The sequence below is a fragment of the Hemitrygon akajei genome, chromosome 9, assembly GCF_048418815.1.
Source record: "Hemitrygon akajei chromosome 9, sHemAka1.3, whole genome shotgun sequence".
NCBI classification, from domain to species: Eukaryota; Metazoa; Chordata; class Chondrichthyes; order Myliobatiformes; family Dasyatidae; genus Hemitrygon; species Hemitrygon akajei.
Window position 1 is genome coordinate 60575583 of NC_133132.1, and position 26045 is coordinate 60601627.

At 40.1% G+C, this 26045-nt stretch overlaps 2 protein-coding genes across 3 annotated transcripts in view; one reads left to right on the forward strand and one right to left on the reverse strand.

The window, feature by feature from the left end:
• The window catches only part of rsph9 (radial spoke head component 9), a 54348-nt gene extending 49953 nt beyond the window's left edge, over window positions 1-4395 (forward strand). For both annotated transcript variants that reach the window (XM_073056078.1, XM_073056080.1), the window contains one exon: window positions 4070-4395. In XM_073056078.1, the coding sequence (XP_072912179.1) occupies window positions 4070-4230 (161 nt within the window). In that variant the 3' untranslated portion in view covers window positions 4231-4395. The remainder of the gene's footprint in view (window positions 1-4069) is intronic.
• mrps18a (mitochondrial ribosomal protein S18A) overlaps window positions 4275-26045 on the reverse strand; it is a 119405-nt gene continuing 97634 nt past the window's right edge. Inside the window, exon 6 of the mRNA XM_073056081.1 lies at window positions 4275-4598. Coding sequence (XP_072912182.1) covers window positions 4454-4598 — 145 coding nt within the window. The 3' untranslated portion in view covers window positions 4275-4453. The remainder of the gene's footprint in view (window positions 4599-26045) is intronic.

Here is a 26045-nt window from a genome sequence, read left to right on the forward strand (position 1 = left end):
AAATACGGCAGGGTCAAGGACTATTGACCACACTGCTAGGGCAACTGAATTTGCCATTAATACTGTCATTCAATGTGCAATTAACCTGCTTTGCTTCCAACATGGTGAGGCCACACCTGGATTATTGTGCACAGTTTTGGTTACACTCTTTTAGGAAAAACATCATAAAATTCGAAGGAGTGCATGAACGTTGTCAGGATTCAAGGGCCTGAGTTGTAGGGAGAGTTTCGGCAGTCTGGGGCTTTATGTTTCGGAGTGTAGGACACTGAAGGGTAACTTAATAAAGATGTCAAGTCAAGTCACTTTTATTGTCATTTTGACCATATCTGCTGGTACAGTACATAGTAAAAATGAAACAACATTTTTCAGGACTGTGGTGTTACATGACACAGTACAAAAACTAGACTGAACTACGTTTAAAAAAAACAACACAGAGAAAGCTACACAGGACTCCGTAAAGTGCACAAAAACAGTGCAGGCATTACAATAAATAATAAACAGGACAATAGGGCAACGTGTCAGTACAGGCTCTGGGTATTGAGGAGTCTAATAGCTTGGGGGAAGAAACTGTTACGTAGTCTGGTTGTAAGAGTCTGTTGAGCAGTTGGGACGGTACACAAACTGCAGGGGGTCCAGTGAGGGGGGCAGCAGGGTCTTGATATGCCTCATGACGAGCCTCGAAACACTTCATGATGATGGATGTATAAATTCATGAAGGGCATTGATAAGATTGATACATAGTCAGTTTCCCAGGGAAAGTAAAAACTGGTATTCATATCAGGCTGAGCTGTTCACAACTCTCTGCAGTTTCCTGCAGTCATAGGCAGTGCAGTTGCCACACCAAGTCATGATAAAACTAGACAGGATGCTTTCTATGGTACATTTATAAAAAATGGTGAGGATCAATGGGGACGTGCCAACTTTCACTAGCCTCCTGATAAAGTAGGGGCAGAGATGCATTTTCCTCATCATCAGATCTATGTGGTTGGACCAGGCCAGGCTATTAGTGATGTTCACTCCGGGAACTTGAACCTTTCAATCATTGTCATTTGAGCTTTGATTCAGTACGGTGGTGTGATTTGCAAACTCGTAGATGGAGTTAGAGCAGAATCTGGCCACACAGTCATAGGGAGTAGAGAGAATGGTATGGTGTTTGAGAAGTAGAGCAGAGGGCTGAGGATGTAGCCTTGTGAGGCACTAGTGCTGAGAAAAATCATGGCAGAGGTGTTGTTGCCTGTTGGTCAGAATAGAGAAGATCCAGTTGCAAAGTATGTTTTTCCAGAGTGTGATGGGTATGTGGAGCTGCCAAAGTAACTGGGAGAGGTGGGTGCACTAACAATATTTATTAGACATTTGGATAGGTACGTAGATAGAAATAGTTAAGGCCTGTGGTTCATGGACACCTTACTTAATGGTATTGATCCAAGGCATAAAAAAGGTTGGGAACCCCTGGCTTAGCGGGATGTGAGACAAATAGGACTAGCTCAGATGAACGTCTTGGTCAGCATGGACAAGTTGAGTGAGAATCAGTTTCTATGTTGTATGACAACAACTCTATTTAGATAGGTACATGGAGAGAAAGAGTTTAGAGGCATATGGGCCAAAGGTAGACAATTTGATCAATATAGACTAGATGGGCTGAAGGGGAAACTTCCCAGCAATCAGCCTTTCAACCCATGTAATATCTTAGAAAATTTTGGTACTATATCTTTCAGTTAATTGAATAAAGCATGTGTTTAGTCTGCTCAGTATTCTACCATAAGCAAATCTGTCTAGTGAATTTCCCTGCACTCGCTCTATGGCGAGTCAGAGTACAGAAACAGTTCTTTGACCCACTATTGTCTCGCCAGTCTTCTAGCAAAAACTTAAAACTAATTCTACTTTCCACCATTTGACACATAAGCTTCCATGCCATGGTGTATCAGCTACTTACCTAAATGTTTACTTTTTAAATTTCATGAGTCTCTGCCTTCATCATACATTACAATATGTTCCAGATTTCAACGACTGAAAGAATTTTTCCTCAGATCTCCTTTAAATAGCCTATTCTTACCTTAAAATTATAGTCTCTGATCATAGATACTTTTGCAAAGGTGGAAAGATTTGAAGCATGTTGTATTCCACGAAAAACAAACCCAGAAGTATGTACATCTCACCAAGATCCTACAGAATTGCAGCATAATATATGGTGCACTGACCATTAGTCTGGCAGTTCAAGTAAACTCCCAGGCCTTATTGCCAGAGATATCAACCTTACCACACTGACCCTAACAGATGTCCTTTTATTCTCTGTACAAGTTAATTTTGTCTTCTTTTTTCAGGACTCCTAAATTTACCTCTCCATCCTGCCCCTATCATCATCCACCTTTCAGGAACTTCAGTATATTAAGAGACCGTGCATGGAAATTGAACCAATGTTTAACATGTAGTAAAAGCCATCTGTGGCTTCTTCCATTTGTTACCCCACTAGTAATATCTATCAACGTAAAGGGTCTGGCAAATGAAGTTGTACTAGTGCTTTTATTTCAGCTCTAAATGTCAGGTTGTTCCCAAAAGGGAGTGCTTTGCAGAACATTTTCCATATAAAAGGCTTATTATCAACATGTCCATCTGCTAATGGCAATAATCCATTATGTTTGAGACTGGAAATAAGAAGCCTTGAGCTGATTAAATAAATCCACTGCTGGTACATCATCCTTCAATCAATATTCTGTTTTACAGCAGCACAATAAATAGCCTGTGCATGATATACTCAGGTGTACCATCTTTCCTACAGAAAAATAAAACTCTTAATATGCAAGCTGATGGCAAAGGTATAATTTTATGGAAGCTGTATATATTTTAATTTCAGCCACAGGATTTGAAAAGCGTATCTGTTTTAGTAGGAATTATTTCAGAACATCTCCTGAACAGGAGAGGAGTTCTCTATGCAATTAAGAGTTTTGTATTACCAAGGTTTTATTAGATAAAGTGGCAGGTGCAACTCTGAAGGTTTCAAGTCTTAAATTCTTCCTTTAAGCTAAATACAAATGAAGCTTCAATTTAATCAAGGCCATTTGGCTGGCAGGTCCCAAGGGAATCAAAACACATTGCACAAGATTTTCACATGGTAGAAGTTCTGGCTTTTGAGTTAAACTGTAGACCTGAGATGTAAAGGATGCCAGATCTCTAAATTAGTGCCTCTGTTTGAGTGCCTTTTCTATCATTTAGGCACATCAGTGATCTGCATGAAAACATATATCAGGGCATTCTCCTCCATCCTGCCTATTTGTAAAGCAGGTTGGTACCCAAGCCAGCATTCCTCCCTTAAAATACAGGCTGCTAATTGTCTCATTTCTTGTTGCTTCATTAATAGATGTGTGGCCTTTGTCCACAGAGGTCCATTGCACCCATGATGTAACTTATGAAAGAGCTATACAGTTTGTGCACTCCCCTACTTTTCTTGATAGCCCTGCAAATACTGTCATTCTAGCTATTTACTCAGTTTCCTTTTGAAATATATTATTAAATGGCTTCCAAAGATCTATGTTAATGGTCACTGCTTCCTGCATAAAATGTCTTAACATATTGAATTTTATTCTTTTGGAATCACTTTAAATAAAGAATCTTTTGCCACTAGGAATTGTTTCTCCTTATGTACACTTATCAAAACTCTTTTTAAACCAATGCACTAAGACAAACAACAACCCTACTTCCTTTGGACTCACTTGTAGGTGAAGTCTTTCACCCCAGTACTAACTCAATATATTGCTTGGATGATATCTCAAGCAACTTCAAATTACAACTTGTATCTGGCTCCCCTCCCTCTTCCCTTCCCTATATGAAGAACACTGTCTAGGTCACAGGCTGACAAGCGGGATTTATCATTATCTGGAAAAGGTGTTCTGTTACAGTTCCTCTATCCAAAAAGTGTTTCTATCCCAGGACTGCTCAACACAATCAAATTTCTATCATTTAAACTTTCTGTCCCTGCACTTCAGTGACAATGAATTAACTTTCTGAGCAGGCATATAGGAGCCTGAGTTCTGATTTGAATGGAAGACTGAAAACCTCTTTTTTTGTGTTTCAGTGTTTTGGACTCTACAGTATGAGAGAGGCAACAAGCTGGTCATTCTCCAAAACCTCCTCTGGCCTGGCTTCACTTTCTTCCACGTGCCAGAAACCACTCAGTTCGGCTACCTTTACATGGGCCTGGGCGAGAAGAACATGGATTTTCCTTTCATGATATGATAGTCCATTGAATTCACACCACAGCAAAAATCAATGACACTTGGTTTAGTTGAGCCTCTCTTGCTTTAATCTGCATCGTCAAATTATAGATGATATCTACATAATTATTATGTACACATTATAGCAAAGAAATCTCTGTATCTAAATAAATCTTTTCTGAATACCCTTCTGAATATTGGATTCAAAAAAAATGCCCAGGAGCTTAAATTCGCCAGCATCCACATCAGTGCTTCATATAGTAAGGTTTCTTCCCATGGACAATGTTATTCTTCATTATTGGGTCTCCAACAGGCATGCGTACCTTACACCACTTAAGGCCTTTCCTCCAAATGGGCTTCACGGATTTGACCGACCATCGAGTTAGATACCTGCAAAAACACATTTTAAAAAAAATGTTACAGTAGATTTAAGTGTGTAGCCTTCAGCGTGGCAGCATAAGTGTGACATCTACAAGAACTGTAAAATGCTTACTAAAATAGATATTTCATGATTAGGTCAGCTAAGTACTCTGACAATGCAGCTGTTTAAGCAGGAAGACTAGCTTCAATTCCCAGTCTATGCTGAGTTTGTATACCGTGGGTAACTAATCCATAAGTCTAGACTAGGAATCCCAAGGCCTGAGTTCAAGCCATGGCAGTTGTATTATGAAAAATGTCATTAATAATGATAACCACAAAATTTTAAAAAAATCTTATATAACCTACTTGTTGGAACTAAAATTTCTCATCCTTTAACAGACGGCTGAGAAGTAACTCCAGATCCAACTCATTCTTACTTGTCCAACCAAGTTCTCAGATGTAGCATGAGATAGAACATCGACCCATACATCGAATTTAGACATTTTGAGTTGTGAATAATGATGGCATTTCTGGAGGAGAAGGTTCCAAGAACATTCCTATCCCTATTTATGGCAGGGCCCAGCAAGGGAGTACTAGAGACTAAAGACTAAAAAGCAGCTGCAATCATATTCTGCCAACTCATCTGACAACCAGCTGAGGTATTTAAGAGCTGTAAACTGGAACTAGCTGGACCTCCAGCCAAACCATTCCTGTACAATTACAGTACTAGCGTATATCTGAACAATGTGGAAAATTGCCTAGCTAAAATCTGTTAACAAAATGATAGATGGAAGGTGCTGTTGACAGTGCTATCATGTGGCATGCTCACAGGTGCAAAATGCCCATTGGACTCTTGGCCTTATTACAGTCTTGTTACAGGTACAGAACACAGAGCGAAATTCCAGCAGTGAGGTGAGAGTGTCACTGACACTCAGGTGGTACTTGTTCTGGGGACCCTGATAAAACTGATATCAATGGACATAAAGGGAAGAACACTCTGGTGGTTAGTCACAGCCCACACAAGGGAAGCCTTTCTTGTTGTTGAACAGTAATCACCTCAGCCTCGGGACATCAATGATGAGTTCCTCAGGGGAGCGTCCTAGGCCAAACCATCTTCAGCTACTTCATCAATGACCATCCTTCCATCATAAGGACTGGAGATGTTTACTGATGAGTACAGTAAGACCTAGACAATATTCATTGGATGATAGGTGGCAAATTCATTTGCATCTCAAAACCATTAGAACCTAATCACTAAATTTAGTTTTTAATGATGTTACCATCAGAGTCAACAACTCTGCTAGTGTCACCACTGACCAGAAACTCAACTGGATCAGCCCCATACTGCGGTTATAAAAGCAGGACAGAGATTGGGCATCCTCCGATGAGTGATACACCTCCTGACAACCTACAGCTTCCCAGCATCAAGGTCTAAGTTACAAACATAATGGAATTCTCTCTGGCTTGGATGAGCAGAGCTCTAATAATTCTCACAGCCCAATGGCAGATGAACTAAATGAGTATTTTACGTCAGTCTTCACTGTGAAAGACACTAGCAGTGTGCCAGTTGTAGTGTGTGAAGGAAGAGAAGTGAGTACAGTTACTATTACAAGGCAGAAGGTGCTCAACAAGCTGAAAGACCAAGGGGTACATAAGTCACCCAGACCAGATGAACTGTACCCTAGGGTTCTGAAGAAGTAGCATTAGAGATTGTGGAGGCATTAGAAAGGATCTTTCAAAAATAGTTTGACTCTGGCACGGTGCCAGAGGATTGGAAAATTGCAAATATCACTCCACTCTTTAAGAAAGGTGGAAGACAGCAGAAAGGAAATTATAGACCAGTTAGCTTGACCTCAGTGGTTGGGAAGATTCTGGAGTCAATTGTTAAGGATGAGATTAGGGAGTACCTGGTGACACAGGACAAGATAGGGCAAAGTTAGCATGGTTTCTTTAAGGGAAAATCTTGCCTGACAAACCTGTTGGAATTCTTTGAGGAGAGTACGAGTAGGACAGATAAAGGGGATGCAGTGGATGTTGTATATTTGGACTTTAAAAAGGCTTTTGACAAGGTGCCACACATGAGGCTGCTTACCAAGTTAAGAGCCCATGGTATTACAGAAAAGTTACTAAGATGGTTAAGAGCATTGGCTGATTGGTATGGGACAGCAAGTGGGAATAAAAGGATCCTTGTCCAGTTGGCTGCCGGTGACTAGTGGTGTTCCGCAAAGGGTCAGTGCTGGGACCGCTCCTTTTTATGCTGTATATTAATGATTTAGATGATGGAATATTTGGCTTTGTTGCCAGTTTGCAGATGTTACAAAGATTGGTGGAGGGCAGGTAGTATTGAGGAAACATAGGATGCAGAAGAATTTAGACAGATTAGGAGAATGGGTAAGAAAGTGGCAAATGAAATACAATGTTGGAAAATACATGGTCATACACTTTGGTAGTAGAAATGAATGTGCAGACTATTTTCTAAATGGAGAGAAAATCCAAAAATCTGAGATGCAAAGGGACTTGCAAGTATTTGTGCAGAACACGCTAAAGGTTAACTTGCAGGTTGAGTCTGCGTGAGAAAGGCAAATGCAATGTTAGCATTCATTTCAAGAGGTCCAGTATACAAGAGCAGGAATGTGATGCTGAGGCTTTATAAGGCACTGGTGAGGCCTCATCTTGAGTATTGTGAACAGATTTGGGATCCTCATCTAAGAAAAGATGTGCTGGCTTTGGTGAGGGTTCAGAGGCGGTTCACGCAGATGATCTGGGGAATGAAAGGGTTATCATACAAGGAACATTTGATGGCTCTGGGTCTGTACTCACTAGAATTTAGAAGAATGAGGGGGAATCTCATTGAAACCTTTCAAATATTGAAAGGCCTAGACAGAGTAGATGAGGAAAGGATGTTTCTCATGGTGGAGGAGTCTAGGACAAGAGGGTACAGCCTCAGGATGTAGAGAAATTTCTTTAGCCAGAGGGTGGTGAATTTGTGGAAATTGTTACTACATGCAGCCGTGAAGGACAGGTCGTTGGGTGTATTTAAGGCAGAGATTGATAGGTTCTTGATTGGACACAGCATTAAAGATTACGGGGAGAAGGCTGGAGAATGGGGTTGAGGAGGGGAAAAAAGAATCAGCCACGATTGAATGGTGGAGCAGACTCGATAGGGCAAATTGCCTACTTCTGCTCCTATGGTCCTATAATCTTATGGTCTAATCTTATTGATTAGCATTTCAATAATCACTTGAAATGAAACATAATTTCTCTCTATCCATGGCACACAATAATTGTAGTGAGTAGTTAGTTACTGCCTGTTACGTCAATTGTAGTGAATGCCATCTACAAAATCCACTGCAATTACTCCCAAACCTGCACCCTTCACCACTAACAAGAACAAAGGTTTCAGACACATCGGAACACCACGCAACCTCCTGACATGGAAATACACCACCATTTGTTTAATACACCCGGTATTAAACCATGGAACTCCTTCCCCACAAGCATTTGCATGCATTTACCAAGAATGCAGTAGTTCAAGGAGGCAACTCATCGCCATCTTTAAGGGATGGCAAATCAATGCCAATCCTAATAAATGTGAAAAATGTAGGATTTGCAAGTTAATCCACTGCAATAGTTGAATGTCACTCATGGTTACTGTCTACACCTAAGCCTCTTTACACTGGAGTCCTGGGTTGATGAATGTTGCATGGAGCTGTACCATGTAACAAACTCCTAAGTCAGTTTACAGGCTCTCTAGCTGCCTGCCATTTCTGTAGCTAAGCGGAGTCAGTGTATTATGTACACTTGTTCATAAATGAAAATACCTAATCAGCCAATTCTATGGGAAAGATACCTTGCTAATGGTAATGGTCACAGGAGAATGGCCAGACTGGTTCAAGCTGACAGGGAGATGACAGAAACTCAAATAACCACATGTTACAACAGTGGTGTGCAGAAGAGCATCTCTAAATACACAACACTTCGAACCTTGAAGCGAATGGGCTACAGTGCAAGCCCACAAACATACACTCAGTGGCCACTTAATTAGGTATAGGAGATAGCTCTTAGCTTCATGCTTCTGATCTTCAGTCAGCCGGAGGCCAGTGGGGCGGGTTGGATCAGTTGGATGGAATGCTCTTGGGCCTTGCTAAGGTGGCCATTCAAAGGTCCAGGCAGTGGCAATCGAGGGTTCTGCTTGAGCTGATTGCCTGCCCCTCTTCTAGGGTTATGTACGTTCCTGTGTGCCCATGGAGAAGGAGCACAAAGCTTCCAGGGATACACTAGGGACTTTCTGGGATAGGTGGACAAGTGGGTGCCACAGGGGCTTGAGTGTGTACCAGATTGTGTTGTGATTTGAAACTAATAAAGCTATTGACTTATAAATGGTGCAATATGTGGAATAATGTGATCCTGTAATCACTGAATAAACCTCCTTTGGAAAAGGTAAAAAAGCAGTTCAGAATCCAGGTACCTTCAGGAATAAGGATTGGACTGGGGTGTAGGTGATGCACTTTCTTTGAAATTATTTGATTTCTGCTTATCAATGCACATAAGAGAGATTTGCGTTGGCAAGATGTGGTTTGTCACTTGGATAACCAACCTCCAATAAAAGTGCCTGAATGCTGCTTAAACCATGTGTACTCGGGATTGAAAGGTAGTGCAGGTAGGAAATATGCTTTCTGCGGAACTACACATCAATAGTACATAGGTGTGTAACTGTTGAATGACTTTGCCATCTGGGTGCAGGAGAAGGGGGAGAAGCTGGAGAATGGTTTAGCAACAACTACAGCAACACACACAAAATGCTGGCAGCATCTATGGAAGTGAATAAACAATTGACGTTTCTGGCCAAGACCCTTCTTCAGGACTGAAAAAGAAGGGGGAAGAAGCCAGAATAAAAAGGTGAGGGGAGGGGAAGGAGTACAAGCTAGAAGGTAATAGGTGAAGCCAGGTGGGTTGGAGAGCAGGGATGGAGTAAGAAGCTGAGAGGTGATGAAGTGTTAACGATAAAGGGCTGGAGAAGGAATCTGATAGGAAACTGGATCATTGGAGCAAGGGAAGAGGAGAGGCACATAGGGGAGGCAATAGGCAGGTGAGGAGAAGAGCTAAGAGGTCAGAGTGAAGATGAGGGAAGGGGAAGAAAAAATATATCAGAAGTTGGAGAAATCAATGTTCACGTCATCAGGTTGGAGACTACCCAGACAGAATACAAGGCATTGCTCTTCCAATCTGAGAGTGGCCTCATCATAGCAGAAGAGGAGGCCATGGACTGGCATATTGGGTCAGGAATAGGGATAGGAATTTAAATGGTTGGCCGCTAGGAAATTCCACCTTTTACCGATGGAGCTGAGGTGCTCGACAAAGCAGTCCCTCAATCTACGTTGGGTCTCACCAATGTAGAGGAGACCGCATCAGGAGCTCCAGACACAGCAGACAACCAACAAATTCATAAGTGAAGTGTTGCCTTACCTGGAAGGACTGTTTGGGGCCCTAAATGGAGGTGAGCGGGCAGGTGTAGTAGCACTTCTGCTTGCCAGGAGGAACGAATGGACAAGGGAATCAATGGGAGCAATCCCTGCAGAAAGTGTGGGGGGGCGGCACTGAGGTAAAGATGTTTGGTGGCAGTATCCCATTGAAGATGGCAGTAGTTACACAGAATGATGTGTCAGATGTGGAGACTCGTGGGGTGGTAGGTGAGGACAAGAGGAACTCTATCCCTCTTAAGGCAGCAGGAAAATAGGGTGAGTGCAGATGTCCAGGAAATGGAGGAGATGCAGCTGAGGGCAGCATCGATGGTGGAGGAAGGGAAACCCTGTTCTTTTAAGAAGGATGACATCTTTGATGTCCTGGAAAGCCTCTTTCTGGGAATAAATACAGCGGACACCAAGGAGTTGATAAAAGGGAAAGGTGTTATTACAGGAGACAGGGTAGGAGTAGGTATAGTCAAGATAGCCATGGTAATTGGTAGGTTTATAAATGATATTGGTAAATGGGTTGTTTCCAAAAATGGATACATTGAGAAAGGGGAGAGAAATGTCATAAATGGACCAAGTGAATTTGTGTAGTGGAAGTTGGAGACAAAGTTGTTGAAATTAATGAGCTCACCATGGGTAGATGAAGCAGCACCAATGCAGTCGCCAATGTTACACAGAAAGAGTTCGGGAACACTACCAGGGAAGGCTTGGAACATGGACTATTCCAGGTAGCCAATGAAAAGGCAGGTATGGCTGGAGCCCATGGCTATTCTGTGAGTTTAGAGAAAGTAGGAAGAGCAAAATGAGAAACTGAACTGGAATAATATCAAGAAAAACAAGAGAGGTGAGTTAATGAAGAAAAATGTGACACCCATGAGCTCTCTGCCAGGCAGAAGAAGGCTGCAGGGAGTGAGCAGAAACCCTCCATCAAAGGATCCACAGAAAGAGGTAATTATCCCCGGAGCTTTATTGAGTACCAGGCAAGATGTACCTAAATGGCTGATAAATCAGTGAGTCAGCAGTGGTTTGGTACACTGCAGTTAAATTACTGAAATTAATGACTGTTTTTCAAAATAGAGTCAACCTCACAGCTAAATCAGTCATTACTAACTTGTGAAAATAGCTTATTTTACTTTTAAAATGTAGATGACCTTTAGCAGATCATTAATGGCACTTATAAAAGGTTTATAAAAATAAATTAAGAATAACATAGAAGCAGCTGGTTTTTTACATTTTCAATGAAATATTGTTAATACACACCAAAGCCTGACATAGCTCATATATCATAACAAAGAAGAAAATGTATACTGCTGTTAATTTTATTGAAGTACAAACAAACCAGTATGGATGCATCATCAAGTCAAAATTTGATTCTCCTGCAATGCTGTTATCTGCTTGAGTCTGTCACACAAATTTATCTTATTGCCAGCTTTTTATCCTCTTGCTAAAGAAGCCATGTGTACAACAGAAACATGGAACTCATAGGCCATTCAGTCTCTCGTCTATGCCAGCTCTTAATCCCGTTCCTCCAACTTTTCCCTAAGCCCTACAATACTCTCTCTCTCTGAGTCTATTCTATTCCCATGTAAAGGCCCTAACTCCAGCATCCTTACAAGCAATCAATTCGTGCGAATGATTACTTTATGTTTTAAAAGTAACACATTGTTATTGAGTCTTCCTCTGTAATCTACATAATTTAAATTTCTAATTTCATTTCTACATGATTTGAAATTTGTGCTCCCAGGTTCTTCAATCTCCTTGCTAATGGCTACAGCTACCCTACTTTACAACAGCTAAACATTTCATCAGATCTCCTCTTAATCCGCTTTGCTTCAAGAGAAGCGGAAGTCTCTCCAGTATGAAATCCCCATTCTTAGAACCAATCATTTAATGAATATACTGTTGGTGGCTGGTAAAAAGACTCTTACTAGGAAATGGTTATCACAGGAGAGCCCAACTTTAAATGCATGGATGGAAATTACAATGGACATTTACAAAATGGAGAAGATAACAGCATCTGTTAATCATAAGCTGGAACAATTTGATTCATACTGGGAAAAATAGTTTAACTACATAATGCCTCATAGGCCTGATTTGATTCTCACAAATCAATGAATATGTTGTAAAAAAAAAGATCACTCCCTACTTGTACAGTTTTTTCCTTTTGCTTGTTTTTTCTTTCCACTCTTTTCCATGTGTATACCTCAGATAAATACTATGTGGAGATACATCTTATGGAAATGTTTGTTTGATGATGAACTTCAATAAAAAAATAAATTACAAAAAAGAGAACCAATCTCTTCTGCATTCTCTCCACGACTGTTATATCCTTTTTAAGGTAAGGTGACCATAACTGGACACAATACTATAGCAGTGGCCTAACTTCTGCCTTAACCAGGTTCTACACAACTTTCCTGCTTTTGTAGTTATGAATTCTAAGACCCAAATTGTTTTTCCAACCATGCTCTCAACGAGCTATGGCAAAGGTCTACACGTCTATATACCCACACTTGCTGAACACACTTCAGAACTGTGCCGCATATTATTCTCTGCTGAAGTATACACCATCACTCTTATCCACACTAAATTTCATCTCATGCTTGTTTGTGCAATCTGCCAATCTACATCTTCTTACAGTACAAACTTCCAAGTTTCATGTCTTCCATAAATCTGGAAACTAAACTTGGTATGTCTATCTCTAAGTTATTAGTTTTTATTAACAAGAAGCATAGCCCCAGCAGTGACCTCTGATGACCACCACCATCTACTATGCTCCAGAGAGCAGCCACTGCATTCTGTTTTGTGTTAATTTCCCATCCATCCATGATATTACTAACATTAGTTATATGAATCTCAGTTTGCTGAATGAACAATATATTATGCTGTCTAACAACACAGTGGAGGACTGAATGAATTCTGCAGTTTGGAGACATCATTCTTTAGAACACTGCCACAATGATGTTGCTGATCATTTAGACAAATGGTACTATCAGACAAATGTATGGCTCATATACACCCTGGAATTCAAACGCTAAAGTTTTTAAGCTCGCCAAACTCTCTTACTGCACCTCCTCACAACTTACCTGCATAACAGATAACAGAGTGCAGTGTTGAAAATAACAATGGAAAGAAAAATGGTTGTTTCAGATTAGAGAACATTCATCAGATCTGGGAAAGAAATAGCAAGGTAGTTTTAGGTTGTAGGATGGATGGTGGTAATGGGATGGAGAGGCCAAAGAGAATATCACCAATAAGGTGAACTGAGGTTCATCTTTGTTCCACCCATCCATATTCCCTTTGTCCTATCAACCCCTTCCTCCATCTTCTCTGGAACTTAAAGGTAACATCTTACATTCCCAGTTCTAATGAAAGTTCATCAACGTGAAATGTTTTAACCATGTTTATTTATTCACAGCTGCTGCCTGACCTGATGCGTGTCTCCATTATTTTCTGTTTTTATTTCAGCTTTCTTACATCAGTAGATTTGAATTAAATTAAATTTTTTTTTGTAATTTATTTTTATTGAAGTTCATCATCAAACATTTCCATAAGATGTATTTCAGATAGAATACATATATATCATATAGTCATATTTGCCACAAATCTCCACTTAATTAATTTCTATTTATCTCATAAGCAAGATGTCAAATGTTGGTTAAAAATAACTGCACCCTAAATATATTTTGCGTCGTTCACTAATTCAATAGCACATAACCTTTTATGTGAGGGTGGAAGCAAACAGACATTCATATGAAATTTGTTTCACTTTAACAATATAAATCACATGGTATTTTTAGTCAAGTTCGTGAAACCAAAAATGTTATAGTTTATTAATAGCCCATTTTTTGTTCAGATTGCTACCAAACCAGAAGTCATGATATTCTGATTAAAATACAGTGCATTTTTACATTACAACATAATTTGCTTGAAATATTTAAAAACCCTTTTCAGTAATGAGCCAATGTGCTTTTGAACCAACTAGCATCTAATCATGAAATTTAATATAACTGCTGTTTAACAAAGTGCTCTTTTGCACTGTTTACTTTATTTTTTTTAATTCATTTTTTCCTCCTTATCTACTCTCCAATTTATTTTAGCTGCCTGAATTTATGTTTATTCTTTACTAAATAATCATTCAGCTATTCATCTGAGGTATGACTAACTTCCTTTCATGGATAATCTCCTCCATATGTTTGCAATTATAAACTAGAAAAATATACTTATATTCTCTAATGCCTCTGTAAGTTTAATATCTACACTGAAGTTTATTTGTAACTCCCAAACCTGTATAAAATATAACTAAGAATTAATTTACACATCCATTTTTCTTTAGAAGTGTGTAAATTAATATTAATTTACAGATTTGCTGATAATATTTATGATGGTGAGTATATATTCAGGCTTTGAGAGAAAATCCTTTAAAATAAAGAGAATTTTAGTTCTCCATCAAGGGTACTAGCCTCCATAGTAATCAAGACAACTTCAAGGTGCAGTATCTCAGAAAGATGGTGTCCATTATTAAGAACTCCATCACCCAGAACATGCCCTCTTCTCATTGCTACTGTCAGGAAGGAGGTACAGAAGCCTGAAGGCACACACTCAGTGATTCAGGAAGTTTCTTCCGCTCTGCCATTCGATTTCTAAACGAACACTGAACCCATGAATACTACCTCACTTTTATTTCTGGTTTTGCACTATATCTATATATTCACGCACACATATTTTCACAAATTTCACATCATATGCCAATGATATTAATCTTGATTCTGATTCTCAAACTCAGCTGTTGTGGTGGAGCATGGAGACTTGTTGCAAGCAGTTTTCTGTAAATCCTCCCATTACCTCTATATAACTGTTCCAACCATTTTAATGGGTGGCAGGGAGGAGATAAGTCTCTACCAAAGAAAGTATAAAGCGTTCTTTCCCTCCACTAGCCTGCAGGTCACCCTTGGACAAGATGTAGTACAATAACCTTTGATGCAACACTTCATCAAATAATACAATTGAAAATCTTTCAGATTTATTTCATTCCCCTATTATCTACAGAACATGTTACTTCTTCAAGAGAACTCCAATCTATCAGTTAAGAGTAATGACCCTTTCACCAAAACCACAATACCTTGATTTCTATGCGATTATAACCTCTTTTAAAATACCTTCAAATATATCCCCCCTGACAAACGTCTCTTCCTCCTTCACTACTACTACGTTAAAATAGAATTCCCTACCTAGCAATCTTGTGGGGGCAACCGCACATGGACTGCAGCAAACTGGCAACACATTCTGAAGAGAAATTAAGAAGGGTAATGATTTCTAGACGTCAGAGATTCCTACATCATGTGGAAGCAACTTTTGTTAACAAACCATAGGTGTCACTTGCACAGTAGGTGAGGCTCTCTTGGGAGTTCAGTTTTTAAGCAGAATGCTGAGGTGGAGAAGGCATCACCATCATCCTCCTCCCTTCCCACACAGTAGAGATCTAACCCAGGATACATCACCCAGTTTATGAATATTCCCACATTTAAACAAGCTCCCTTAATATTAATTTCAAAGTCCAAGGTGCAACAATAGAACTGGCTTCCTCTCTCTCTCTCTCTAGTTTTAGAAATTATTCTTTCCATTCAGTATTGTGTACTTTTACAATGCTGTGGAGGTATTGTTATCAGAGATTAATTTCTATATATTTTCTTAGAGGCAAAATTATCTCATGGATGTCCATAAAAATAGAACCCGATTGTTATCCTGTATCCTCTTACTGATGGTGCAGCAGTTAAGTTACCCAGAATTTAAAGCCCATCACAGTAGCTGCCGATTTTAAATTCAGTTAGTAATCTGGAGTTCTAGGAAACACTCTTAAAAATGATACCACAAGGCAAACTAATAAATTGTAGTTAAAATTATAAGCAAATTTAGGTCACCAATTTGACTGAGAGCAGCAAATCTGCTATCCTTACCCTGTCCAGTGTATTTATCAATCTGGATCAGCCCTCACGTTAAAATGCCCTCTGAAGAGGTCAGATCAATCCAGACTATAAAGATGAGCAGTAAAGTCTGGCCCAGAAATAAGCAATATAAATGCTCAGTGCTGTACTTGAAATAGACAAGTGTTTCATTAACAGGGCCAACAACCATCAAACCCCAGCAGCTTCCTGAAGAAACTTTCCACTGTGTGAAGCTATAAGGTCTTGTTTAAAATATGGTCACTGAGCTATAGGAAAGATGTCATTGAGCTGAAAAGTATGTAAAAAGATCCACTATGATAGCACCAAGACTGAAGGGTTTGAATTACAAGGAGAGACTACACAGGTTGGGGTTTTTTCCCCCTGGAATGTAGGAGGTTGAGGAGTGCCCTTATTGAAATATACTGTACAAAATCATGAAGGAACACAAACAGGGTGAATGGTCTGTCTTTGTCCTAACACAGGGAAGTATAAAACTAGAGGGAACAGGTTATAAAGGTGAGAAGAAAAAAAACTTAAAGGAGGATCTTAGGTATATAATTTTCACACGTACAGTGGTGGATATGTCAGCCCAAAACATCGACTGTACTCCTTTCCACAGATGCTGCCTGGCCTGCTGAGTTCCTCCAGCATTTTGTGTGTGTTGCTTAGATTTCCAGCATCTGCAAATTTTCTCTTGTGGGTATATGGAACAAGCTGCTCAAGGAAATGGTTGAAGAATGTAGAACTGAAATATTTAAAAGAGATTTGGACAGATACATGGATAGCGGGGTTTTAGAGGGATACATCAAACATGGACCAATGGGATTAGCTCAGGTAACTTGGTCAGCTTTAGTGCTATATTGCTCTATGACTCTATGTGCCTTCTCTAGGCATGGGAGTGCAACAACTGAGGAAACCGTATATTAAATGGCTTACCACACGGATGAACTTCCCTCTTTTCACACAGTCCCAGAAAGAGCCATCAAATTCCTAGTGTCCCTTTTCCCTTTAACTGGGCTGGAAGAGCCTAAAAGCAACTCAAGCTTGCACTGAAATTAGACTGCAGGGGCATGTTGCCTTCATAGAATAATAAACAACCTAACATTTTCCTTTTCTCACAATATTTTGAAAGCTCAAATCCCATTTTCACAAAATGAGTTAATAGTATGTTTAGTCGCATTGTTAAATGTACTGGAAAATACTTTAACAAATCATTTGCGTCAGGAAGCAGCAATCATTCTAATTTGCTGAGCAGAGCTGTGCCAAAATAGATTGTGTGTTTATTTTTGTGTGATGTGTACATCACTGGCAAGGCCAGCATTTATTGCTCATCCCTAATTGCCCTTGAGAGAATGAGGTTGAGATGCCTTTTCAAATTGCTGCAGTCTGTTAAAAGAGCTTACTCCCAGTGAGTTCTGAGGCTCAGTGACACTGAAGGAGCAACCATGTATTTATAGGTCAGGATAGTGTGCAAACACAGACCACGATTGTTCCAAGTAATTGCTGCTCTCGACTTTCTGGCTGGTGCTCGTGTGTTCCTGCAGTGCATCTAGATTGCTGACCTCTGCGAGGGGGGGTCGTCAAATGAGTCTTTGTTTTCCTCAAAATTTCCCAAAACTGATAACCAGCATGTTATTCATTCATTTATTATATACAGTGTGTCTGCACATTGGGCACTGACAAATCACACAGCTACTGAGAGTATTGTGACAGTGAACTGTGACACTGCTTCTCATGTCCAGGATACCTCAGATCATGGTAATGGCAACTGATCCATTGAGTCTGCACCGACCAGACTCAAGGACACCTTCCATACCATTGATATAATTCTCCTAGTCCAATAAGATGGAATCTTGACTTCACAATCCACCCTGCCATGGCCTTGCACCTTATAGTCTGCCTACACTTCACTTTCTCTGTAACTGTAATGCTATATTCTGTACTTTGTTACTACTTTTCCCATTTACTACCACCATATACTGACGTGGGGAAATGATCCATACGATTTACAAGTAAAACAAGGTTTTCACTGTCGGTACATATGACAATAATAAACCAATTACAATTATCATCAACCACCTACTTAGACTAATTTAACATTAATCTCATTCTCCCTTTAATCTATCACATCTCCACTTCTCAGATTCAAGCACCTGTTTAATTTTATTCTCTCTACATTCCCAACAACTTCCCCCAGATACTACCCTCACACACACACACACACTACAGGCAATTTATAGCTGCCAATTAACCTACCAACCTGCACGTCTTTGAGATGTGCGAGAAAACTGAAGCACCCAAGGGCAAACCCAAGCAGTCAGAAGGAGAGTATCAGGACTGAACCTGCAGTGAGACAACAGTTCTACTACTGTGCCTTTCCCTTGTGCAGACGAAGCCCACTGGGAATCAGCAACAGATTGCCTGTCAAGTGTTCCTCATTCCAGCTGGGGGTACTAATGAATAGCTGCCTCCCATCCTGCATCTAGCAGACCAGGCTTTGGATATACAGGGCTTCTGAAGCTCAGATCAAATTGTCTGGTAGATTTACACAGTGTGATCACTGTGGGAAGTGGAAACCAGACACCTGCATCAAGATTCGCAAGATTCTATCATCAGCAGGAATATTGGCCACGGGATCTTTTACACCACGGAAAGCCAAACAAAGCCTTGGTTTACTGTCTGAACTGGCTATCACTGAGCAATTTGGCATTCTCTAGGTTTTGCACCAAGATGTCAGTCTAGGTGACAGGCAAGTTCTGCAATGGAATTTGGATCTGTTCTTACAGCTCATTTAACTTAGTAAAAAGGGACTTTGTAGGACTAATATAAAAAAAAAATTGCACTGGCACATCAGGAGATACTATGACTGATGAAGAGAAGCTTGGTCAAAGAGTACATTCTGCTGAAGTAAAGAGTACATTCTGCTCAAGTATCAAATTAAAACTTTACCTGGCCACAATCAATCCAAACAGAACCGAGTCCAAGGGTCTCTACAATTCCATTCATTCCCAACCCATGTGAAAATGGCAAGCGTGCCACTCCTAAGGGTACTGCTCAGTCTTTCATTCTTTTTATTAGAAGTGGTAACATTACCAGTGATTACTACCCTGTGTTTTTTGTGTAAGTGACTGCAACATATTCAATGATCTTGGGATGAATGGGACTGGTCTGATTCTGTGTTACTTCAAATCAATGTTGTTCACCACAGAAAGCATCCTAAGTGGATGCAACACACCTTGGTATAGCAACTACTCTACATTTGATCTCAAGAAGTTCCAGAGAGTTGTGGCCACAGCTCAGCACAACATGGAAACTGGCCTCCCTGTCAACAGAGACTTGGTAAAGCAGCTAGCATAATCAAAGAGCCCATCTACATTGGTCCTTCCTTCTTTTCCCCTTTCCACCAGTAGAGGACAGAAAAACCAAAAAGCACATACCACCAGGTTCAAAGACAGTTTCTTATCCCACTGTTATAAGACTATCAAATGGTCTCTAGTATAATAAGATAGACTCTTTACCTCAGTATGGCCTTGCACCTTATTGTCCTCCTGTACTACACTTTCTCTGTAATTATAACTTTCTGTTGCTATTTATCCTTGTACTACCTCCATGCACTGACGTGAGGATCTATATAGATAACATGCAAGGTAAGTTTTTCACTGTCCCTCGATTTGTGACAATAATAAACCAATTCTACCAATTTTAACTTACTAGCATAAGAACAATAGGTTAAATGACCTCTTCTGTGCTATTTTACTCTTAAATGTCAAGCTCAGCGAGTTTGCAATTTCAGTGGATTCACCAATTACTGGCATGCAAATTCATGCAATTTGTCAGTTGCTCAAGTCGTACATTCAAAACCTCACTAACAGCTCTAAAGTTCAACATCTCTCCAGACACAAAGATTACAAGGAGCTTCAAATTTGCTCTGGGCTGCCGCACACATAAGTAGCTCTAAATGATGTCAAAACCAAAGGTTGTTTGTTCTTCAAAGTTAACAAGTTACCGTTTAGAAAATGCTGCAATAATGTGTTTATAGAAAAACTCCTTTCGCATCGTTAGGTGGAACTGACATGTTCAATGGCTACTGACGTATTTCTCCAAACCACTGAAAACTCCAGAGGGCAGTTCCTCAAATGTGCTACATTCTTCAGAGGCAAGAGAAAGTGTTAATTAAGATATATTTCAAATGGATTCTCATTAGCAAGTGATAAGGTTTATTGTTCACACAAAATAAAGAGTCATAGAACACACCAACACAGAAACAGGTCCTTCGGCCTATCTAATCTGTCAAACTATTAATCTGCCTAGTCCCATCAACACACACCCAGACCATAGCCGTCTATACCCCTCCTATCCATGTACCTATCCAAATTTCTCTTAGATGTTGAAATCAAACCCACATCCACCACTTCTGCTGGCAACTTGTTCCACACGCTCAACCCTTCTGAGTGAAGATGATCCCCCTCATTTTCTCCTTAAATATTTCATTTTTCATCCCTAATCCATGGCCTCTAGTTCCAGTCTTACCCAACCTCAGTAGAACAACCTACTTGCTATATCCTCATAGTTTTGTATACCACTTTCAAATCTCCCCTTATTCTTCTACGGTCTAGGGAATAAAGTCCTAGCCTATTAAACTTTTTTCTATAACTCAGGTTCTCAAATCCTGGCAACATCCTTGTAGGTTTTCTCTGCTCTCTTACAATCTTACTGACATCTTTCCTGCAGGTAGGTGATCAAAACTGCACACAATACTCCAAATTAAGCCTCACTAATGTTTCATAAAACTTCAGCATAACATTCCAAATCCTGTATTCAATACTTTGATTTATGAAAGCCGATTTTCAAAAAACTTTCTTTATAACCCTATCTACCTGTGATACCACATTCAATGAATTATGGACCTGTATTCCTAGATTCCTCTGTTCTACTGCACTCCTCAGTGCCCCTAGTGTTCACTGTGTAATACCTAACCTGGTTTGTCCTCCCAAAGAGCAACACCTCACACTTGTCTGCATTAAATTCCATCTGCCATTTCTCAGACTATTTTTCCAGCTGGACCAGATCCCTCTGCAAGCTTTCATAATCTTCCTCGCTCTCCACTTCACCGCCATTCTTGGTGGCATCTGCACATTTGTTGATCCAGTTTACCACATTATCATCCAGATTGTTGATACAGATGACACATAACAATGGACCTAGCACCAATCTCTGCGGCACTCCACTAGTCAAAGGCCTCCAGTCAGAGAGGCAACCATCTACAGCCACACTCTGGATTCTCCCACAAAGCCAATGCCTAATCCAATTAACTATCTCATCGTGAACGCCAAGTGACTGAACCAACCTAACATGCAGGACTTTGTCCATGGCCATGCTAGAGTCTGTGTAGACAACATCTGCTGTTGTGCCTTCATCAAATTTCCAGGTAACTTCATTGAAAAACTCTCTATGATTGGTTAGACATGACTTAACATGCACAAAGCAACATTGACTATATATAATTAATCCCTGTCTATCCAAATATTTAAACATCCGGTCCTTGAGAATACCTTCCAATAAATTACCCACTACTGGTGGCAGTCCCACCAAATTTCCTGGCTTAGTCTTAGAGCCTTTCTTAAACAATGGAATAATATAAGCTACACTTCAGCCCTCTGGCACCTCACCTGAACGAAGATTCATCCTTTTTTCATGTTTCCTCAAATGCTTAAGCCAAAAAAGATCTCTGAAGGGAGTATAATCAAATTTCACTCCATAACTCCAAAAAAAAGCTAATGGAAAGTAATTATCCATCAAATGACATGAACACAGTGGGCTGAGTCTCTCCTGTGCTGTTTGATTGTCTTTTGTAAAGCTTAGCAAACATGCCATTTCAAAACAAACAGCTGGCGAAAACCACAGTTGATCAAATTTTCCATAAATTTAAAATGGCAAAACTATGAATAAATAAGACACTTTGCACTGTCACTCCCCAGTGCTGATCATTGATTCTTGCTGCAAAGTATGAAGGTGGAACAGGACCATGGCCAGATGCACTAACATAAAAGTAAAGAATGGTCGCTTGACTGAAGTCCTGGAAGGGTGTGTAGGATTAACGATCACAGACGTGAATCCAAAATTCCAACCTCAGTGTGGAATCAGGAATTAATATTAATCTCCGAACTGCAAATGGAATTTCATTTTAAGGAATGAAATAAAGATTAATATTCAGCAGATTGGCAGCATCTGTGGAAGGAGAACCAGAGTTAACAATTCAGGTTGAAAATCATTCATCAGATTTTTATAATATAAAACTGCAGTATTAAGTATTAGTATTCCACAGACACTGCCTCCTGGTCTGCTGAGTGTTTACAGCATTTTTTGCTTTTACTTTAGATTTCCAGCATCTGCAGGTTTTTTTTTATTTTTAACAACAGTGTCACAACTCATCTGGTTTACTGCAGACACAACAGACTCCAGATGCTGAAATCTGAACTAACCAACAACCTGCTGGAGGAACTCAGTCCTGATGCAGTGTTTTCACATAAAGCATCAAAAATTCCTTTCCCCCCATAGATGCTCCTTGACCTGTTGTTTTCCTCCTGCAGACTGTCTGCAGCTCATCTGGTTTATTAGCATCCTTCCTTCAGGGGAAAAATGTCTCCTCTGGGTTCTGGCCCTTTGGTAATTCCAGTCTCACACGCTGGACTCTTTCCTCTGATATATCCTAGCAATGAACATTGAAGTGAGCAGTGATGCCAGCATCTGGTGAACAAGTACCCACAGCATCACAGCAGTGTTAGGTAACTCCCAAGTATTAACAATTCATCAACTTGTACGTGGCTATAAAATGAGTTGGACACAGTTTGGGAAACTCATTATGTAAAAAGTGTGCTAATTTTAGCTAAATTAAAGCAAGTACAATTCATAAATAAAACTAACTGCTTTGAACAAACTTTTCCTACTCTCCCCTTTGGTTGCTGGGTTGCTCATAGAATATCTACAGATGAGGAAGACGACAATTCTGTTTTTATTACAAGAATGTTGACAGGACATGAAGGCCTGAGTTATAGGGAAAGTTTGGGCAGGCTGGGACTTTATTCCTTGAAATATAGGAGGCTTTGGTGTGACATGTTAGAGGTGTATAAATTCATGAAGAGCATAGATCAGGTAAATGCACAGAGCCTTCTTCCCAGGGGAAATGGATCAAAAATTAGAAGAGAAACAAGAAAACTGGAATCAAGAACTAGACTTGGATTAGCAAGTTTTTGGATACAACTAAGTTTGGTGAAGTAATGGACAGTGTGAAAGACTATCAAGGAATACAGCAGGATATAGGTCAATTACAGATGTGGACAGAGAAGTGGCAAATGGAGTTTAATCTGGGCAATTGTGTCATGTTGCATGTTGGAGGTCAAATGAAAGGACAAAGCATACAGTTAATTAATAGTGTTGAAGTAGAGGGAGCTTATGATCCAAGTCCACAGTTCACCAAAAGTGACTAGGCAAGCACATAAGGTGGTTAAATTGGCATTGGAATACTTGTAGGGATGCTTAGTGTAACAGTAACAAAGTCATGCTGTATCTATAGAAAAGGTTACTCAGACCATTTTGTGCGCAGTTCTCATCACCCCATTGTAGGAAGGATATGGAGACAGTCGACAGGGTGCAGCAGACATTTACCAGGATGCTACCTGGATTGGAGTGTATGAGGCATAAGGAGAGGGTAGACAAACATAGGTGATTCTCCCCAGAATGTCAGAGGCTAAGGAAGGCATGATAGAGGTTTTCCAAATTATGAGAAAGTCAGATTTTTTTTTCTCTAGGGTAGAAATGTCAAATACCAGAGCACATTTTTTAAGGTTATGGGGAATGGGGTGGGGGGGGGGGGGTGTGGCAGATGCAATGGAAGCAGGCAATTTGGTGGAATTCATGAGGCTTTAGATAAGATACATGAATGTGATGGGAATGGAGAGAGATGGATGATAAAACAAACAGGAGGGCATTTAGTAGAAATTGGCATCATAGTTGGCACAACATCATGGACTGAATGGCCTGTCCATTGTTGTGCTGTTCTATGTTCTAGATAGCAAGATTTGAGTTGACGGGGAAAGATTTAAATGGGACACTGGGGCAATACATGATAGTCAACTTATAGAACAAGATGCCAAAGGAAGTGGTTGACACAAGTACAATAACAATACTTAAAAGACAGATAAGTACATCAATAGGAAAGGTTTAAAGGGTTATTCAGTAGGTCAAAGTGGGCAAATGGGACTAGCTCAGATGAACATCTAGTCAGCATGGATAAGTTGAGCTGAAGGATCTGTTTCCATATAGGACTCTACAAATCAAACCTGGCTCTACCCCTCATCTACTGTATGTAATTATACTTTAATTATCACTTAGTATTGGCTCCAACACTCCCCTTTTGGCATATTGTGCACTAACACATATTGCCCATAGCAATTACTGCATGGGCAAGCTACTGAGTGTGCTCACCTTCCCTTTTACCAACTCTCAGACTACAACACTGCTCTTATTGTAACAATGCTGCAAATGTCATGGTCATGTGAACTACAAGCTCAACTGGTGCCTTATGGTGCCATGGAAACAGCTAAAATTCAGTCTGAATCAACACTAGTCCCTTTTTTGGATCTGAAAATGAGTGTTATATCCATTGCTCAGTGCAGTGAGACTGGAAAAGAGCAGCATAACAGGCTGGAACATTTTGGGAAAAGGGAGGTTTAAAGTTGCAGCTCATTGATTCAGAAAGAGTGCATGACTGTGGAGATGGAATGAAGAAAAAAAGTCCCAAATCTTCTGCAAGCTTAACTGAATCTAAGTCATCTGCTTATCTCTTTCATCAGTCTCCTGCTGCCAAGAATGACTTGCTTTCACTCCAGTTCTAGTGTCTTGAGATAGCTGATGAGGTCAATGTGTGACTGTAGACTCAGTCATATGGGGGGGGGGGGGGGGGGGGTCAGAAGATTCTTGACAGGGCAGGTCAATGAGAGATAGTCTGCTCTTTCTGCTGTTTAAACTAGGAAATCCCTTGTGATGACTTTCCCTATGGCAAGTAGCTGGGAGACCTCTATGTGGTTACTGCTGTCAGTTTTGTCTCTTTCCTTGAAGATTGTCATGGTTATTACGTCTATCAACATGTCTACCTCTTCCCAGAGATAGAACAAGCCTTATCAAGTGAGGCAGAGATTCACATGCACCTGCACCAAACTAATCTACTGCATTCCAAACTGATCTACTGACGATGTGGCCTCATGAACAATGGCAAGACCAGGCATAGATGAGGCAACTATATCGCAGCGCTTCTACCTACAATGGACATCCTGTACTTCTGGTTGCATGTCATTTCAACTTCCCATCCCATAACTACGCCAACTTGTCTGTCTACAGCCTTCTGCATTGCCAGTGTGAGGCCAGACACAAACAAGAGGAACAGTACCTTATATTGTAACTGAATTATCTACAGCCCAACGGCACAAATACTGAAATTACCAATTTCTGGTGAGCCGCTCCCCAGTAAAGGGGGTGATCTTATTCACCAATATTATTTCACCCAGTCCCAGAAACTTACAGATATTTTGTTGACTTTGACGAAGGAACAGTACAGATATTTTGTTGACTTTGACGAAGGAACAGTTTTCTTGATGTCAAGAGAATTAGAATACAAAGGTGTAAAGGTGATGTACATGCTGCTCAAAGTCTTGTTTGGCTCTCTTCTGGTGGCCTACCTAAGTGCTGAGTTCCAAAGCCCAAGACAGTTACGCGAACATTGAAGCATAGCAGAACTTCAAATTCAGAGGGTAGCAAATCTTGTTATTATTTGGTTTACATAAATTTGAAATGTGAAGATAACATAATTTAGTAACTAATAACCAACATAATTAAGGGCTTTGATAAGACACTTACAAAGAATCAATTTCCCATTGATAAGCAATGAACAAGCATCACAGTAAAATTAGTGATAAGCCCTTCAGGACAGATGCAACTTTGAAAATGTTTGATTAAATAGCTTACAAAATCCTCAAATTCTTTTCTTTCCTTGCATAAGTCAGTAGGTG